Source organism: Lucilia cuprina, chromosome 4, assembly GCF_022045245.1.
Source record: "Lucilia cuprina isolate Lc7/37 chromosome 4, ASM2204524v1, whole genome shotgun sequence".
Lineage (NCBI taxonomy): Eukaryota > Metazoa > Arthropoda > Insecta > Diptera > Calliphoridae > Lucilia > Lucilia cuprina.
The window spans coordinates 40,834,433-40,853,961 of NC_060952.1; the positions used below are offsets into that span (position 1 = coordinate 40,834,433).

At 31.7% G+C, this 19,529-nt stretch overlaps 3 protein-coding genes across 5 annotated transcripts in view; 1 reads left to right on the forward strand and 2 right to left on the reverse strand.

The window, feature by feature from the left end:
- The window catches only part of LOC111681619 (cystinosin homolog), a 21,244-nt gene extending 18,880 nt beyond the window's left edge, over positions 1–2,364 (forward strand). Inside the window, exon 9 of one of the 3 annotated variants that reach the window (XM_046950792.1) lies at positions 1,814–2,024. In XM_046950792.1, coding sequence (XP_046806748.1) covers positions 1,814–1,997 — 184 coding nt within the window. In that variant the 3' untranslated portion in view covers positions 1,998–2,024. Of the gene's footprint in view, positions 1–1,299; positions 1,485–1,813; positions 2,025–2,176 lie in introns of those variants that run through there. The other 2 variants (XM_046950793.1, XM_046950794.1) reach the window with 2 other exon arrangements.
- On the reverse strand, positions 2,302–15,974 carry LOC111681636 (xanthine dehydrogenase). Its single transcript, XM_023443512.2, has 4 exons — positions 15,690–15,974; positions 3,012–6,770; positions 2,784–2,951; positions 2,302–2,468 (listed from the first exon to the last, which is right to left on the reverse strand). The coding sequence occupies exons 1-4, from the start codon at positions 15,774–15,776 to the stop codon at positions 2,418–2,420; spliced, it is 4,065 nt and encodes a 1,354-aa protein (XP_023299280.2). The 5' UTR covers positions 15,777–15,974; the 3' UTR covers positions 2,302–2,417.
- Positions 15,975–17,782: 1,808 nt separating this feature from the next.
- Positions 17,783–18,636, reverse strand: LOC111681629 (cytochrome c oxidase assembly protein COX20, mitochondrial). The gene is made up of 3 exons (XM_023443500.2): positions 18,502–18,636; positions 18,249–18,436; positions 17,783–18,182 (listed from the first exon to the last, which is right to left on the reverse strand). The coding sequence occupies exons 1-3, from the start codon at positions 18,520–18,522 to the stop codon at positions 18,068–18,070; spliced, it is 324 nt and encodes a 107-aa protein (XP_023299268.2). The 5' UTR covers positions 18,523–18,636; the 3' UTR covers positions 17,783–18,067.
- Positions 18,637–19,529: the final 893 nt, after the last annotated feature.

Genomic DNA, 19,529 nt, shown 5'->3' on the forward strand with positions numbered 1-19,529 from the left:
CAATTTGTAATAGAAGGAATTAAACAAATATGAATGATCATTTCATTGAATTCATTCCTATAAAGAATGAATTCTCTTAGGAATTGATTCAGGAATTCAGTTTTAGAATTTAAATTCAAAGAATGATTTTAAAGAATGATACATTCAAAAATTTAAAGCCGAATTAAAAATATAAGGGAATTAATTCCAAATAGAATTCATTCTTTCCAAGCTTTGCTATTTAGTATATAGTCTAGAGTAAAGACTATGCTAGGCTATAGTTCAAAATTCATACCACAATATAGATCATGACATAATCTTGGTCTATATTATATACTAAAAATATTCTAGACAACGGTAGCGACTAAAGACTACACTATAGCCCAGACTATAGACTTGAAAATAGCATAGACTATTGACTATGCTATGATCTAGAAAATAAAAAAGACTATAAACTATATACTATTGTCCCGACAATAGTACATTAGACTATACTATACACTAGACTATAGACATGAGTATTTACTAGTCTATAGACCAGAGTATATACTAGAGTACATACTAGTCTATAGACTACACTATAGACTAGACTATAGACTAGACTATAGACTAGACTATAGTCTAGACTATAGACTAGACTATAGACTAGACTATAGACTAGACTATAGACTAGACTATAGACTAGACTATAGACTAGACTATAGACTAGACTATAGACTAGACTATAGACTAGACTATAGACTAGACTATAGACTAGACTATAGACTTGACTACAGACTAGAGTATATACTAGAACATAGATTTGAGTATATACTGCACTATATAATATAGACTACAATAGACTATAGATTAGAATATTGACTCAATTGTCGATTGTACGGACTATAAACTAACCTCTTTTTTCCACTACAGCACAAAGACAAGACTTGGATACAGTCAAAGAAATTTTCGTTTTGTGTTTAACTTTTTCACTCCAAAACCTTTTACAACTTACATATCACTTATCCTATTATCCTGTAAACTTCTAACCATTTCATTTCATAGCTTTGCTAACATTTCTAATGCTTTGTTTACTCGGTTGTTAGATTTTACATTGTTGGCAGTAAATTGCACAGAAAATGTGTAAACTTACAAATTTTGTCTACCAATTTTGTCAGTAATACTTTTTCTGCAGTTCAGACGATTGTTAGACATTTTCTGAAGATTTTGCTGACAACGTTGTAAGATCTTACAACCATGTTCACGGCTTTTATACTTTCTTTGGTATTTTTCTTTTTTAAGTTTTGACTTCATAAAAAAAAAAACACTTAAATATTCTAGGCATGCTAATAATGATTTATCAAAATCCAATGAAACCGTGGAATCTGTAGTATCACCTTCTTCTGTACCTTCTACTGATTCTCTTAATGATAAAAAAGAACAAGTTTAGTTTTAAACAAATTTAGCTTTTTAGTAAAATGTTTGTAAATTTCTTGTTTGTATAAAATTGTTTAACAAATATTTAAGTCATAAATTGTAATTTTTTTATATTTATACTATTACAATAAGTATATGTATGTTTTATGTAATTTTTAGTTAAATTGTAAATTACTTTATTAAATGTTTTTATATATTATATAATTTTATACAACTTATCACATAAATCAAAATTTATTTAGTAAATGTATTAAGTGTGCGTTTTATTTGTAACACCTGCACTTTTGGCTTTTAGTAGGTTAAGAATGACGTAAAATGTAAAATTTAAAGTTGAAACACCGTTTTTAGCACAGGCTTTTGTTTTTTTTTCACTTTTTTTAAATAAAAATATTAATTAAATTAATTTGACTTACTTTAGCAATAGAAGACGTCCCTCATTTCCCTGTCATTGTCCTAAATTTAGCAAAATGTTTAAAAAACGTGTTTGTACCTGTACGATTAGTCAAACCCCAAATAGTGTTAAATACAATTCAACGATAAACGATGGCAAAAGTCATCAAGAAGTATCGCATGCTCAAATATTTTACGACAAAATTTTATAAATAAAAATAGTTAATTTTGTGTTAAAATTGTTTGTTTATCTTTAAAAAAAAATATATTACCAAGGTAAAGTAGATTGTTGTTAACTACAAACAATTTCTCTCGGTGTAATATTTTTAGAAATATGATTTATCTCAAATTTTATTGTGAAAAATAGTTAATATTTTTATTACCTTTACAGCAATACTCAACCATATGAATCTTTGCCAGGTGATGACAATGCCAATGTGGCAAATGTTCAAAACCGTGCTAATATGGAACGGAATTCGCTTAACTCAGTCTTAAATATTTAACAACTATATCATCTGTATTATATTTAAAAAAAATCTATTTATTTCATATTAAATATATACTAAATAATTCATTTAATTTCACTGGTAACTTATTTCTAAAGAAATATTTTTGCTAATAATTCATTAAGTTTAAGGTACAACATTCCATGGCACATAACTACCAGCAGCAGGTTGGTCAATCTGAAATATATAATAAGTAAGTTAAGTATGTTCATTCTTTAGATATTGTTTAACATCTGACTATACTATAGAATAGACTATAGGTTAGACCAAAGACTAGGCCATAGTGCTAGACCATCAAGCTAGACTATACCATAGACTACAAACTAGACTATTGATTAGACTAAAGACTAGACAATAGATTTAACTATAGACTAGACCAAATATTAGGCAAAAGACTAGACTGTAAATAAAACTATAGACTTATTCCTATTAATTCCGAAATCGAGAATTGTTTGAAATTCAAACAACTAGTGAAACACTATGTTTCCTTACCAAATTCGTAAACTCATCCTGACAAGCCATACGTATACGTGCAGAAGTTGCAGGTGACTCCAATCTAAATTCTGCGCTCAAGCCATTCGATATGCGGGCCGCAGTTATGGCTTCTTTGATAGCAAAGAACACAGAACAACCAATAAACAAAGGAGGTTCACCAACAGCCTAAAAAGGATATTAATTCTTAAAACAAAACTTAAATTTATATAAAAATTTAACTCTCACCTTGGAGGAATAAACAGCTCGAGGATTAGCTGCTCCTGTTAAAATCGTTACATTAAATTCTCCTGGTATATCAGCGAAACCGGGTAATTTGTACATGCCAGGACCACGTGAATAGACAACACCTTGGGGTGAGTAGACCATTTCTTCCAAGGTAAAGAGGCCATAGCCTTGCATAAAAGCACCTTCGATTTGACCAATATCTATGGCTGGATTTAAACTTGAACCAATATCCATAACTATATCGGTGCTGATGACCTGATGATCTCCGGTAAGACAATCGATTTCTACAACCGAAACACCCACACCATTCGTAAAGTAGTTGTACATTAAAGCATTGGGATTATTAACTGGATCATAGCCAATATCGGGCATTCGATAGAAACCCGTTGCCGATAAGCTAATACGCTCAAAATAGGCTTTACTAATCCATTCAGTCCAAGTACCATTGGGATTGGCCTCTTTTATAGGAGCCAAACGTTTATTTAACTTTTCACAAGCATCCAAAACCGCCATGCCGTTTAAATCGGAACCCGAACTAGCTGCTGTGGGTGAAGTATTTGGCACTTTATCGGTGGCTGTCTCGGAAATATGTATATATTCAATGGGTACTTGCAAAGCACGAGCACAACATTGTAGCATTTTGGTGTGAAGACCCTGGCCGATTTCTACGCCACCATGCGAAAGCAGAACCGAACCATCGGCATAGATATTAATCAAAGCACCCGCTTGATTGAGATGTGAAACACCAAATGCTATACCATACTTGGTGGGCACTAATGATATGCCACGCTTGCGCCAACGATGATTACGATTGAATTCCTCAATCTCTTGTTTTTTCTGGTAATATTTCGACTGCTGAAGACAATCGTAGAAACATTTCTCTATGGGAAAATTGTCCAACCTTTGTTGATAGTGCGTTATATCACCTTCTTTGTAGAAGTTCAATTTCATAATTTCCAAATAATCCTTGTTTAAAATGCGTGCAATATCACGTATTATATGCTCGCCCGCAAACATGCCCTGAGGACCGCCAAAGCCACGGAAAGCAGTGTTCGAAGGTAAGTTTGTTTTACACACCCAACCACCCACTTTAATGTTGGGTATTTTATAGCAATTTTCAAAATGATACATGGCTCTTTCCAATACCGAGAAAGAAAGATCCATAGACCAGCCGGCATTATTGTAGCATTCAATATAGCAACCGGTTAAACGACCCTCCGAGGTAAAGGCAATCTTATATTTAAACAAGAAGGGATGACGAGTACCGGTGATCATCATATCTTCATCACGATCAAGCATACAACGTATGGGTCTACGCAAACGATGACAGGCCAAAGCCACTGGCAGGGCTACAGCAATAGCACGAGACTCTTTGCCACCAAATCCTCCACCCAAACGTTTGGCACGACAAACAATACGATGAGCTGAAGTGGATAAGACATGTGCCACTAGTTTTTGCACCTCCGAGGGATGTTGTGTAGAACAGAATATTTCAATTTCATCTGAATCACGTGGAACGGCTAAAGATGCATGAGTCTCTAAATAGAAATGCTCCTGACCACCCATGCGACAGGAACCCTCATAAACATGGTCAGCTTCCCGGAAAGCTTTCTCTACATCACCTATTTCCGTAAAACGAGGATAGTCTGGGAAATATGATTGATGTTCAATGGCCTGTTCAATAGTTATAATCACTGGTTTTATATCCTCATATTCGATTTTCACCTTACGCGCCGCTGTTTGAGCTATAGTCTGATTATCGGCCGCTATTGCGCCCACAACTTGTCCATGGCAATATACTTTATCTGAAGCAAAAACTTCTTCATCATGAAATACCGGACCAACTTCATTTTCATGATGCGTTAGATCTTTGCTAGAGAAAAAGGCATGGACACCAGGCATAGCTAGAGCTTCTGAAGCATCGATGCTTAGGATTTTAGCATGGGCTTTAGTACTCAATACCAAAGCTAAATATAACTCATTTTCCATGCGTGGTATATCATCGCAGTAGATGGCCTCGCCGGTGGCCTGTTTTAAGGCGGAAGCATGTATCTTAGGTCTGCCAATAGGATCACACTCCGATTGTTTGTTGGAGACCTTTTCGAACAGCTGAGCACTTTTTAAGGCAGGAGTATGGAATACCTCAGCACCGCTTAGTTCTTCTTGGGGTAAAGAATCTTGTGGTAATATACCATCCTTAATAAGTTTCTGGGTTATGGTTAGATAAGCTTTAAAGAATAAGCTCACCACCAGAGAGCGTCGATATGCAATCATGCCACCAGGAGCTGAGGGCGCTAAAGGTAACTCTGCACACAAACTTTCTACTATACGTTCCATGAGGACCTTATTCCATTGTTGTTTAACCATTATATCGGCAGAACGTGTAGCCATTACAGTGGTAGGCGCCATACCACCAAAAGCCATATAAACTTTTTCCACTGTTATGGTCTTGGGATCTATAAACACATTAATGGCCGCATTTACTATGGCTATATCATCATCTCTACGTTTGGCCTGTTTGAAGGCTACCACATATTGATGCTCCAAAGTCTTCGGGAAATATAGACCGACCAAAACTTCTGTGGGTTCAATGACATTTCGACGATATCCCGTAAAGAAACCGGATGACATACACACCTCTCTATACTTGATTTGACCTTCAACATATTTGGCTACTTTTAATTTAACAGCACCAGCCATTAATACAGGATTCATATCAGATATGGGACTACCAGTCATAATATTTCCGCCCAATGAGGCTACATTACGAATTTGTTTACCCGCAAAATAATGCAACATATTGATCGCACATTGAAAAAATCTGGTTTGATGTTCGGGTAACTTTTCAATTCTATCTCTTAAAATTTTATCTATATCCATTAAACTTACGGAAGCACCAAAATATATACTATCCTCTGATTCCTGGACATCTATCATTTCTTTTACTTTTGTAGGATTTACCAGAACTGGATAGAGAAAGTGTTTAAATTTCACCTCCACACCTATTTCCGTGTTGCCCACGACCAACTTAGCATCTGGATACTGTGCCTTTATCTTAAGTAAATCTTCTAAATTGGCAGGTCTATACCAAGTAACACGTTCGCTTTTATAAACCAACGTCTGATAGTCCCATTCTTTATTCAGCTGAAGTTCTGGGGGAAATATGGGTTCTTGTGTGGGATCAAAAGGCACAAATTCACTTTTCTCAAATAGTTTATCATCGACTAAGACACCATTTTCCGATCCATTGCCACAGGAATTGCCGTTAACTTTACAACATTTCTCACCCATAGGACAACCAAATTCTTTGGTAAATGTTTTATAACCCTCTAAGATGGGTCTATAACCAGTACAACGACATAGATTGCCCTGAAAGGCAACTTCCAAATCCTTCATGGAAGGCTGCGGTGAATTTCTTAATAGAGCATACATGGACATAACAATGCCGGGTGTACAAAAACCACATTGACTACCATGAGCTTTGGCAAGACGTTCTTGTACTGGATGTAATCTGGTGCGTGTACTACCAATACCTTCAACGGTAGTTACAGCACAACCATGCATGGCACATACTGGTGTTAGACACGCGTTCACCGCTATATGTTTAATTTGATTCGTTAGGGTATCAATGCGTGAAATCATTACGGTACAGGCTCCACAACCACCTTCCCCACAACCCAATTTCGTGCCACATAATCGGAGTTTTTCACGTAAGTATGTGAGTAGGGTACATTCTGGATCGGGATTAGCATCAATAACCTGTAAAATAAGTAATATTAGAGATTTACCACCGTTATTTCAAAATCATGAAAGTTAATTACTATAATCGAAATAGCCATATTTAATATGGACTATATAACCACTTATAATGTTTAAGTTAAGACTGTAAGCTAGAATACAATATGTAGACAATAATACATATGTAATGCACTAGGTAAAACTTTAAACCCGAATAGTATATATACAAGATAATAGACCATACTTTAGGGTTCTAGAATAATAGTATAGACTACTTAGACTTTTGACTAGAAGAGACTATATACTTGATTATGGAATAGACTAGACTATAGACTAGACAATCATCTACACTATAGAACAGACCATAGACTAGATTATAGACTAGATTATGGACTAGACTATAGACAAGACTATTAACGAATATAGACTAGACTATAAACTATACTATATACTAGAGTAAGACTAATATATAGACTATAATACAGACTAGTCCATAGACTACAATAAAGACTAGCATATAGAATACACTATAGACTAGACTATAGACTAGACCAAAGACAAGACTATAGGCTAGACTATAGACTAGATCATAGACTAGACTATTGACCAGATTATAGAATAGACCAGACTATAGACTAGACTGTAGAATAGACTATAGACTTGAATATAGACTAGTCTATGGACTAGACTAGATTATAGATCAAACTAGAGACTTGTATATAGACTAGAGTATTGACAAGACTAAAGACATAACTCTAGACCAGACTATAGACTAGACTATAGACAAGACTATAGACTAGACTATAGACTAGACTATAGACTAGACCATAAACTAGACTATAAACTAGACTATAGACTAGACTATAAACTAGTCTATAGACTAGACTATAGACTAGAATGTAGACTAGACTATAGACTAGACTATAGACTAGACTATAGACTAGACTATAGACTAGGCTATAGACTAGATTATAGACTAGACTGGACTATACTAGATTATATACTAGACTATAGTTTATACTATAGACTAGACTATACTTTATACTATAGACTAGACTATAGACTAGAGTACAGTCTATACTATAGACTAAGCTATAGACTAGACTATATACTAGACCATAGACTAGATTATATACTAGACTAAAGTTATTTTAAACTTCGCCTAAAGAAAAGTTAAACTTTAGTTAATTTAAACATAGCCGAAAGAAAGGTTAAACCTATATGAGAAAAAAGATCAATTAACTGAAAAATCAGTTTTCTATATCCTACAACGAAACAAGTTTATCTAATATGATTTTAATAATATTACAACTTCAAGGGTTAATCAAACATTTGATTATAACAGTTTTCGATTTCTTATTTATTTTTGTGCTGCAATATAAAAATTTATTGCATGATTGTTATTATTGGGTTGACAGTACGTCACAGGGGGGTCTGAAAGCTGTCAGTGATAAGATTTTTATGTGAAAGAAATTTTTCAAAATACATACGTACGTACGTACGTACGTACGTATGTATTTTTTTTTTTTTTGCAATAAAGGTTACACAAAAATGTACTACAGTTTATAATTGTTATTGTTTTATTTTTAATCTATAAAGAATATATTGAACTAAAAAACAACAATATTGATAATACAAGTACTTTTATTTAATAAAAACATTTTTTTTACTTACAAATCAATCAAATATACAACTAAATACTAATGTATGTATTTTGAAATTATTGCTAAGTGAAATAAATTGTAAATCTAAAAAGTCTCGAATGTCTGAAGTACACAATTTTGATTAGAAAATTTATAACAAATTTAGTTTAATTATTTTATAAACGAATGTTGAGATTTAAAATGAAAAGATATGATAAATCTTTTGATAATTTTATGTACAAACTTGATTCATGTGATTTTATGAATAATCTTGATGTGCTTAATAAACTTTTTATACAGCCCTCGTTTGGTTTGACTTTATACATATTTATGATAATTATTGATAACAGTATCTTAACCTGAGGAGTAGCTAATTTTGTTTATAATAATTTAAAGCAAATAATCAACAAAATTTTGAAAAAAAAAATTTCTACTACCATTAAAAAATTTTATTGCAGAACTGAACCATTCAACCAAGAAGTCGTCAGGTATCAATGAAATGAGTATTTTCAGTCAAAATTGACTTGAGTTTAAATTTAGACAAGAATTCGTTAAATTAAGATAATTTTAGCAAATAGTTTATTAGTCTAATAAAGTTATTATGATTATAAAAAATCGCATTTGCCATAAAAAGGTTATAATTCAAAATATCAAAGTTCTTAATAAAAATGTTTTTCTTTAATTTAAAAAATTTTATTTTTAAATTTTTGACAAAATTAGTTTTTCTCATAAATAAAGGACGGTCATTATTCAGAATTCGTTTTCTTTTTTTACTAATAGCTATTGTAATTCAGAAGCCGAATTTAGTAATACCACGTTCACACGGTGCAATTATTCGCAATTCACTCTCTCATTCATCATTCAATACAAAATACAAAATTTCAGCTGCGAATTACACAAGCTGTACGTAATTCAGTTTGAATTACCTTATGAATTACGAACGAATGACTTTCATCTCTAATTTTTATCGAGTATTTATCAAAATCAGCTGTCAAAACAAAAATGTAAAAAAAATCAACAAATAAATGTCAAACTGAATTACGAACGTGTCGTGAAAACGGGTTGATTGGCTATCGTCATTCAGAGGCCGAATTAAGTAATTCAACCGCTCGTGTGAACTAAGTATAATTTAACTCTTCATGTGAAGTTGGTATAAATGAGTGTCATCTCTAATTTTTATCGGGTATTTGTTATAATCAGCTGTTTGTTTTCATTTGTTGGAGGCAAATAAAAACAAGTAAGAAATTATAGTCGGGCGAGGCCGACCATATTATACCCTACTCCTGTATAGGAATAATATGTGATTTAGTTTTCATGATAAAGCATTTAAGTTAAATCGTACCTTGCCTCTATATACTTAAGCCATTTATTGTTGAAAAAATTTGCGGACATTTGAGTCAATTTTTGAATTGGGCTTTTTATAGGGGCTATGGTCCAATGAGCCCCTATAATTATAAAGTTCATGAGGGTTATCAAGGTTAGTATGGAACTTGATTTTGCAGCTTTTTGTCGAGCTAAAAGCCCTATCAATTGAATGGGGGCTAGGTGAAATAATGGACCGATGTTAACCATTTTAAATAGGCTTCGACTACGGTATCATAGAAATTGTATTATCTTCAAAATTGCGTAGTTTGATTACAAGGTTTACAAGCCCTATTCGGTGGTTCAGTTGTATGGGGGCTAGGTGAAATAATAGATCTTAACCATTTTCAATAGGGCTCCGACAATAGAAGATAATGTACCAAATTTCATTAAATTATCTTCAAAATTGCGACCTGTAGTTTGATTACAAGGTTTACATGGACAGACGGACGGATGGTCAGATAGACGAACATAATTAAACCGACTCAGAAAATGATGCTGAGCCGATTGGTATACTTTAAGGTATGTATAGAGCCAATATTATTGTGCGTTACAAACATCAGTATATTATTATTGGTGTAAGTAACTCTACTATCAATATTTGGGCCATTATTGGACCTTTTTAAAACGTTATAAGAGAACAAATTTTATTTAATAAATGTTGTTTGCCAAAGTCCATTCTGTTAGCTATACAATAAAGGATATCTGATATATATTTTTTCTTCGAAATATATTTATCTAAAATATTTCATAAGTTGTTCTGTCTTAAAATTTCTTAACATCTGATATACCAGATGTGATAAAGAAGATTTTAGACAAAGATATAGATGAGATTATAAACTAGATAAAAGACAAGTTGAGATAAGAGACTATAAACGCTAGAATTTAGGCTAAATTTATAGAAAATGTGTAGCAGAAATATACTTTTTTTTGATAAAATTACCTACTGTGACATTAATTACCTCAAGATATTTAAAATGTTATAAGTCCAAAGATACCAGACATTTCTAAACCACTGTATCTGAGTTTAAAGCTAATTTCTTATTTATATTCTTTTTTTACTTATACATGTTTATATTAAAATATACGAATATATAGCATAATATATATATTATACTATTTATTAAATAATAATAAAAAAACATTCAATATTTCTAGAAAAATTATTTAGTACAATAACAAGTATTATCAATATTTGTATTATATTCACTTAATAATTATCTATGAGTTTTCGACAAATATTGGATTATTATTTAACTGAATAAAGACCAGACATTAGTTAGCTAATACATTTTATATACATTTACTAATATTTTATTTTATTTAAAATTATGTATTATTAAAATGTTTCCAAAGACACAAAAAAGATAATACAAAAAGATAGTATTAAAGCACTTTTTCTTAAAGTTTTTTTAATAATCTAGTTATAGAAGATTATAAACTTTTATAAAAGAAAAAGAAAATAATTTATTACTAAATATTTAGTTAGGTATTAAGTTAGTTAGTTACTTAGTTAGTTAAAATTTGTCCAAACTTTATGGTACCAAAATAACACAAGCCAAAAAATATAAACGTTCAAATGTCTCGCAAACTGTGCAATCTGTGCATTTTCGACTTTACATTGAATTTGTCACAAATTGTATGGGATTTTACTTCCACAACACTGAAGCATTTGATCGCCTATTTGAACTGATAATTTTAAACTAAATTTTCACTTCTAAATAATACAGATAGGCATTTGTGCAAATGTGCAAGTTTGCACATTTGCACAGTAAAATAATTTTTTTTTAAATAAATCTCTTATAATTGCTTTTTTAGGAATATATTGTAGATTTTCTAAAACCAGATTCCTATTAATTTTAGAATGAATTATCTGGATTAAGTTTCAGGAAAGTTGAATGTATGAAAAATGTATAATTTATTTAAATACAAAATCATATTAAATTTGTATACCCTACACCACTTTAGGGGGGAGGGTATATTGAGTTTGTGCTGATGTAGTCCTATACCCACCTTAAAGTATACCAATCGGCTCAGAATCATTTTCTGTGTCCATGTAAACCTTTTAATCAAACTACAGGTCGCAATTTTGAAGATAATTTAATGAAATTAGGTACATGATCTTCTATTGTCCCAAGCACGAAGCCTATTGAAGATGATTAAAATCGATCCATTATTTCACTGAACCAGCTAGCCCCAATACAACTGAACCCGCCGAATAGGGCGCGTATCATGACAAAAAGCAGCAAAACCATGTTCTATACTAGTCTTGATTACCCTCATGAACATTATAATTATAGGACCTCATTTAACCCTAGCCCCTATAAAAAGCCCCATTCAAAATTTGACTTAAATGTCCACAATTTTGTTTAACAATAAATGGCTTAAGTATATGTGAGGCAACCCAGCTGTTCGATGGGACAGTCCCGAACTGACCACTTAACCTACCACTTGTGGTGGCCCCTAGCCACCTGACTAACCAGGTGAACGACCATTTTAACATGGTCTTGTCCTACGAGGAATTCAATCGTCACTCTACACCCTACAAAGTGACAGTAAAGAGACGATTACCTCCGCTCTCGCTTACAAAGGGGACACTAAAGTGACGACTGTCTTCATTCTCGATTACAAAGAGTTTATTTGTGACGAAAGACCAAAAACATACGAATTGGAGTCAGACAGGTGGTAAGATATTAATGAAACTAAAATTTGAAAATTTCATGTGTCTATTCTCCAGAATACTATGGGACAATAATGTGACGATTGACCCAAAAGTTATAAATTTGAGTCAACCAGATGGTGGAATATTAGTAGAAAGTAATAATCATTTCTCCAAAAGATGGGTAAAATAACTACTTTCGGATGTACAACAAAAAAACTTTTAAGAGTATAATCTCTAGGTTACTTGAGGTTAGTAAAGAGACGACTGTCTCCGCTCCCGCTTACAAAGGGGACACTAAAATGACGACTGTCTTCATTCTGACCCAAAACATACGAATTACGATCATCCAGATGGGTAACTATTAGTGGAACTACTATTACTGTCTTTTTCGTATGCATTGACTCTTTGTTGAACTGCTGAGAAGGTATAATTTAACTTAAATGCTTTATTATGAAAACTAAATTCCATGGTCGACCTCGCCTGACTATAATTTCTTACTGGTTTTTTTATATTTTTTTTGTGGTATTCGGTTTAGAATCGTAAAACTAATCGAGAGAGGATAGAGCCAAAATTAGGCTCTATCCTAATGTGGTAGCCAGTATTCTAATAACGAAAACCAGTTTCTTGGTGCGAAAACCTTTCGCGGAAATCGATTTTCTAAAACCTTTCACAAACAAATTTATATGAATTCTTAATTGAACATTCTAGAAGTTTGGGTACTAAAATTGGAATAAACTGCAGACCCTATCCTTGCTTGTTCAACCTATAAATATTGTGGGTCAAACAGTGACACTTTTTTTATCAAGAAACACTGTAGATCAATTGCCCCGGAAACTTTTTTAAGCTCGTGAAAAGTAATATTCGCTCTCGACGTACTTTTTCATACTCTATGCGGAACTGTTAGGGCCAATTTGAAAAGTTTTAATACTAACCCTCATTTTCACCATGACTAGTTATTTTTAAACTTTAAATAATATTGACAATTCTCATATAAAAATTGTCTTAACTGAAAGAATAAATATCAGTTAAACGATAACTGGAGGTGGTGAAAATGGATGTAAAAGTTAAAAACTTATGTACATATTGTTATCAAAGAATAAATCCCAATTTCTTAATTTAATAAAATTCATTAAAAAAAGGCGTCAAAATATTGGTAAATATTTCAAAAGCATCATTTTTTTATAAGACTTGGAAGTAGATAAAATCTGTAAAACCAAAATGTGAAAAAGAAAAGTCCAAAATATAAGCACGTGTTCAAACATAGACCGGTAAATATAGTATATAGTTTTTTAGATGGTCTAACATTTTCATTTTCTTTTATTTAAAATCTCATCGAAATGTTTATAAATTTTTTAAGTTTGAACAAAAAAATTTAAAAAATCTCGATGTCTCAAAAATGATTTCCATATTCAAAATTATTATAATAGGTTTTTTTTAATTAAAATTCATTTTCTTAAAATGCAAACAACAAGTGATAAGGCAAACAAAACACGTTACATCTAGACCTGAATGATAGACAAAAACAAAAACAACAACAGCTATAAAATATCGATGATTATTTAATCATAAAGTTGGAAGCAACACCTTAGACTGTTTGTACGTTTTTTTTTAATTTGAAAATATATAGGTATAACTAGCTATACCCATCGAGATTTGCAATATAAAAAACCCACATTACGATTTTGAAGACTCTAACTACAATAGTTTTCGAGATTTACAATATATAACATAGCAATCTATGAAAATCAAGATTTACAAAATTGTGTACTTAATTCATGTATGTGATGCCCGATATTATCCAAATGTTTACATGAATGTAAAAGATCTTCATTTAATTTAACTAATTTGAAGATTTTAGCTCTAATAGTTTCATAAATATACGATTTTTTGTTATTTAATTCATAAAGGGGCTTCAAGCTCCCCAGATTAGAATTTGCCCTTTTTCCTCCAAAATTTTGAGATAAATATTAAAGGAATTTATGCAAAATTTAATGAATTTAGATTTATTATTTTCATAGATAAACAATATTTATATTATATTCATATGGGAGATGTCAAGTCCCCATTAAAAGTCTGATCGTTATACTTTAAATGTTCAGATGAATGTCAGAAATCTTTAAATAAAATTTGAAGATTCTAGCTCTAATAGTTTCTCAGACATACGAATTTTTCTATTTAATTCATGCGGGAGCTCCAAGCTCATCAGATGAAAGTCCGTTAAAGTTAAAGATTCTAGTTCTAATAGTTTCTCAGATATACAAATTTTTCTATTTTATTCATATGGGGGGCTCCAAGCAATACAACCCCCTCCCCCCCAAGATGAAAGTCCGCTCATTTTCTTTTAAAATGTTCAAATGAATTTTAAAGTTCTTCGTGCAAAATTTTAAAAATGTTGTTCTTTAAGTTTCCCAGATAAACAAAACTTTTGTATTTCATAAACGTGGGATTCTAACTGTAATAGTTTCCAAGATAAACGAATTTTTGTATTTAATTTATATGGGAGGTGCCACGCCCCCTAACGCTAGTCCGCCCACTTTTTATTCTAAATAATCTAATTGACACTAAAATGGCTCCGACAAAATTTGAGGGCTGTAACTGTTATATTATCTCAAATATACGGATTTTATATTTTCCCAAAAAAAGCGTGGCTTCTCGCCCAAAGTTGCCTATGACCTCTTTCCGACATACAGGAATACACTGTGAAAATTTCAAGAATATCGGTTCAGCCGATTAGAAGTCTATAAACTTCATATATACAAACACACATTCATTTTTATATATATAGATTGTAATTCAAAATTTCCATTATATAGCCCTTACTTAAGCTCGACTTTATATAAAAGTTCTCTCCTCCCTCTCATACGGAATCACAAATTTGTGCATGTCAAATTGTGGATTATTTAAGGAACATTAAATTTTTTAGAAAATCTATCTAAATTTTCGAAAAAAATACACTCTTCTTTTAAAAATAATCAAATTAAGTCAGAATTTTAAAATGCACTTCAAGTTTTTTTATCGTTAAACCAGGTACAAGTGTTTATAGTGGATACCCATTTTCGTTGAGAAGTGGAGACAAACGTTTATGTATGATAGACAATAACAATGTGTTTACAAACTTAAACATCAGAGAATTAATTTTATAAATAATCAACAAGTATCTTCTTCAATATAAATTATTTGTATACAAATAGGTACCTACTTGCTAATAAAATTTTTACATAAAATTTCTCGAATTTCTTTATTTTAATTTCATTGTTTTGTTTTTTTAATTACCTTTTTACCATTAACAAAAAATATCAATGTAGAAAATGTGGGTTTTAAATATAGGATTCCATTATGTTCTTGCGTCATATTCGACATTTTTCTTATTTTTCACTTTAAATGCACATACGATCTATTATCAATTTTGTTGAATTTAACTATTTACAATGTTGTCTTTTTCTTAACAACTCAAAATTTTTAATCAAATATTCGTTAAAAAAAAACGAAATATAACTCTTGGAATTATTATTAAACTGAATACGTCTCGATACACTGATCACACGTTGCAAACTGGAGAACTGAGAGTTGAAAACAAAATATTTATTTAATTCAAATATACTGGTAAAAATTAGACACACAACCTGCTTATCAATGCGTTGTGTGGAGGAGAGCCGGTAAAATATTGTAGACGATAATTTGTGTGTATTTTTGTAATATACAAAAGTATGATGTTGAGAGAAATCATCGTAAATTGAGGACGAGAGTAGTGTCTAAAGAAAACTATTTTTATATGATTATATGAGGGTTCTACAATAACAAAATATATGTGATGTTTGTCTTTATTTATTATATTTTACATTAGATCTTCAACATCAATTATCAAGATATTCTCACCTATGCAGTTAGTAATATGCTCTCAAGATAATGCTGATAATGAGTATGGATCGAAAAAATATACATACTATAGACTAGAGTATATCTTAGACTATAGACTAGACTACATACTAGACTATATTTTAGATTATAGGCTAGACTAGTCTATTGACAACACTATAGACTAAACAATAGACTAGACTATACACTAGACTATGCTATAGACTAGACTCTACACGAGACTAAAGACTAGACTGGAATACAAACTAGACTATAGGGAAGACTAGGCCATAGACGAGGCTATAGACTAGACTATAGACCAGACTATAAACTAGACTATAGACTAGACTATAGAATAGACTATTAGAATAGAGTAAAGAATAGACTATGGACTAGACTATAGATTATACGCTAAACTATAGACCAGACTATAGACTACACTATAGACTAGACTATAGACTAGACTATAGACTAGACTGTAGACTAGAATATAGACTAGACTATAGACTATACTATAGACTAGACTATAGACTAGACTAGACTATAGACTAGACTATAGACTAGACTATAGACTAGACTATAGACTAGACTATAGACTAGACTATAGACTAGACTATAGACTAGACTATAGACTAGACTGTAGACTAGACTATAGGCGAGACTATAGACTAGTCTATAGACTAGACTAGAATATAAACTAGATTACAGACTAGACTATAGACTAGTCTATTAACAAGACTATAGGCTAAACTATAGACTAGAATATAAGCTAAACTATAGGCTAGACTCTAGAGTAGACTAAAGGCTAGAATATAAACGATATTATAGTTAAAACAAGTATGAATGTATAGTCGGACATGGCCGACCATATTACACCCTACAACAGTCAGTATCTAGAAAATGTGGATTTTGTTTAATTTATTTTTTACTTTAATTCCTGAATATTTCTACTTATTACTGAAAAAAGATGTATTTGCTACAAGAGGGATCATATGGGGTAGGGGTAAATATGGGCCTGTCCTTATAAAATTTGGCAGAAGCATTTACATATACTTCAAAGTTATTTATGTAGAATTTAATAGTGTTATTAGTGTTTCTGAAGTTGAGTTTATAAGGAGGCTAGGGTCAAATGAGGCCAAAGCATTGTAAAAATTGCCAGTGTCATTTAAACTTCCATAAAATTAAGTGGATACAAAACCATATCTATATATATTCTTAGGAAATCTTCTTGGAGACAGTCCAGTTCACGAACGGACTACACAAAATCCAAATACATTTTGGGTAAAATCTTATGACACAATTGGGATATTTTAAGAGGGTTTACTCAAGCTCCCTTTTTAATGAATAGTCTACAAAACTGTAGTCAAGCTATTTTAAGATCGAAATCGTTACAAAATTGTAAAGTGATTATAAACTATACTAGTGGTTCAAATATAAAGACTACTGTAGTATCGAAAGCCGTCAAATATGGGACTAATCTATAGAATAAAAACCAAATAAAACTAGTTACATCGGATGCGACAGTCCCTATTAAGAAACTATATTTTAGGTAAATGTATTATTTTAAACCTTCTATAACACTGTTCATAACTGAAACATGTTCTGAGAGTATAAAATGTTCACACAATATTTAAGTTATTCATAAATTTTAATACAATTTAAAATCAATATAATTCACTACAAGCTTAAATTATAAAATGTTGATAGCTTCGTCGTTCGTACACTCACACTTTACAGGAACAAACAATAAAATAACAATTATATCCACCATTTATTAACTAAATAACTATTAACTACTACGCCGTCTTAAGATCAAGTTGTTTCTCTATTTCGGTGCCTTCATACATGGCTTGTTTACGCATAGCCTGCTCCAATTGGGCATATTCAAAGCGATGGACAGACCATTGGTAACTAAAAGCAAAGAAAATATTTTAACATTTCTTTTGAATTGATTACATTTTTCTTTTCTTAACTCACCGGCACCAACCCCAATAGGCTATTGTACCACAAAAGAATGTACCAAAACCCACATGTGTTGAGAAGGTAGTGCGTGATGTTCCCAGAAAAGTTAACAAACCAATGCCTACACCACCACTAATGCCATACAAGAAACTACTGCGGAAACAGGGTATTTGTGAAATGTCACGGCCAAATAAAGTTAAACCCTAAATGATATAGAGAAATAAAAATATATTTTTTCTTAATTACATTACAAAAATAATTTACAAACCTTTTTTGGTTCGTCTTCCATGGTGGTTACGTTAAAATTTACAATGCGGGAAGAAAAATTTTCATTTCTGTTGTTGTTGTCTCAGCTGTTTAATGTTTTGACATTTCCACAATAAAAATAATCAAAATGTAGTGCTGCCATATTCAAATATACATATATTTTATGAAAAATTTTTCAAGTTTATCTCTGGTAGCACTTCATACAAAAAAGTGTTTGAGCAAACAAACAAGAATATGCTAGATCGTCAAACATACGTATGTATTTTAATTGGTATAACAAACAAAATCAGTTTGATGGTAAAATATAGCGTTTTTTTGGACAAGCTTCATGGTTTCTCGCCATTTGTTTTAAATTTTTCGTTTGATCGTACGATAATTTACATAAAATTTGTGTTTGTAACAAACGTAAAACGCGTTCAGTTTCGAAATTCAAAGAATTTAAGTAAGAATTTAATTTGAGTCGTAATTCAGGTCTGAGTTGGGGAACAACTATCGCGTCATCGCGATTATTTCTTAAACGAGTTCAGGCTTGTGTTTGCCTGGCTTTCGACAGTTTTGCGTCTCGCTCGAACTGGTGTAGTGTATTACTTCATATTACTGTTCAAAGTTATATGTTGTCTACATTAACCTCGTGCTTTCGTTTCAACTCAAGTGAGGTTATGTTTTATTGGCTTAGACCACAGAATACTGAAATGTTTGGAACTTTATATTGAAATTGTTGGTGGCGTTTTATCCCTTTGGACCAGCCAAGTAAATCTCCCATCCCTTGATTTTTTTAAGGGGGCACGAAGTAATCCTAAAATTCACAAAAAAACAATTTAAATTTGAGTAATCAGTTTGTAAGGTTTAATGGTATACGCACAATTGGGACGAACGACGAATTTCGTATAGCACGACGAACTAGACGACAACGATTCGTTGCGTAAATTCGTCAAATGGAATACAATCAAATTATTCGTACTACGAATTCGTTTCAAAATTTGTTTGTTCGAAATTGAAAAGAAATAGGAAAAATTTACAAAAATTATA

Coding starts and splice junctions, on each gene's coding strand:
- LOC111681636 (XM_023443512.2), bottom strand. CDS start 15,776: ATGTCGAATATGACGCAAGAACATAATGGAATCCTATATTTAAAACCC. Junction 6,771..15,689: donor TTTTTGTTAATGGTAAAAAG/GTAATTAAAAAA, acceptor CTTATTTTACAG/GTTATTGATGCTAATCCCGA. Junction 2,469..2,783: donor AGGATGAGTTTACGAATTTG/GTAAGGAAACAT, acceptor TATATATTTCAG/ATTGACCAACCTGCTGCTGG.
- LOC111681629 (XM_023443500.2), bottom strand. CDS start 18,522: ATGGAAGACGAACCAAAAAAG. Junction 18,437..18,501: donor TGGAAGACGAACCAAAAAAG/GTTTGTAAATTA, acceptor TATATCATTTAG/GGTTTAACTTTATTTGGCCG. Junction 18,183..18,248: donor GCCTATTGGGGTTGGTGCCG/GTGAGTTAAGAA, acceptor CTTTGCTTTTAG/TTACCAATGGTCTGTCCATC.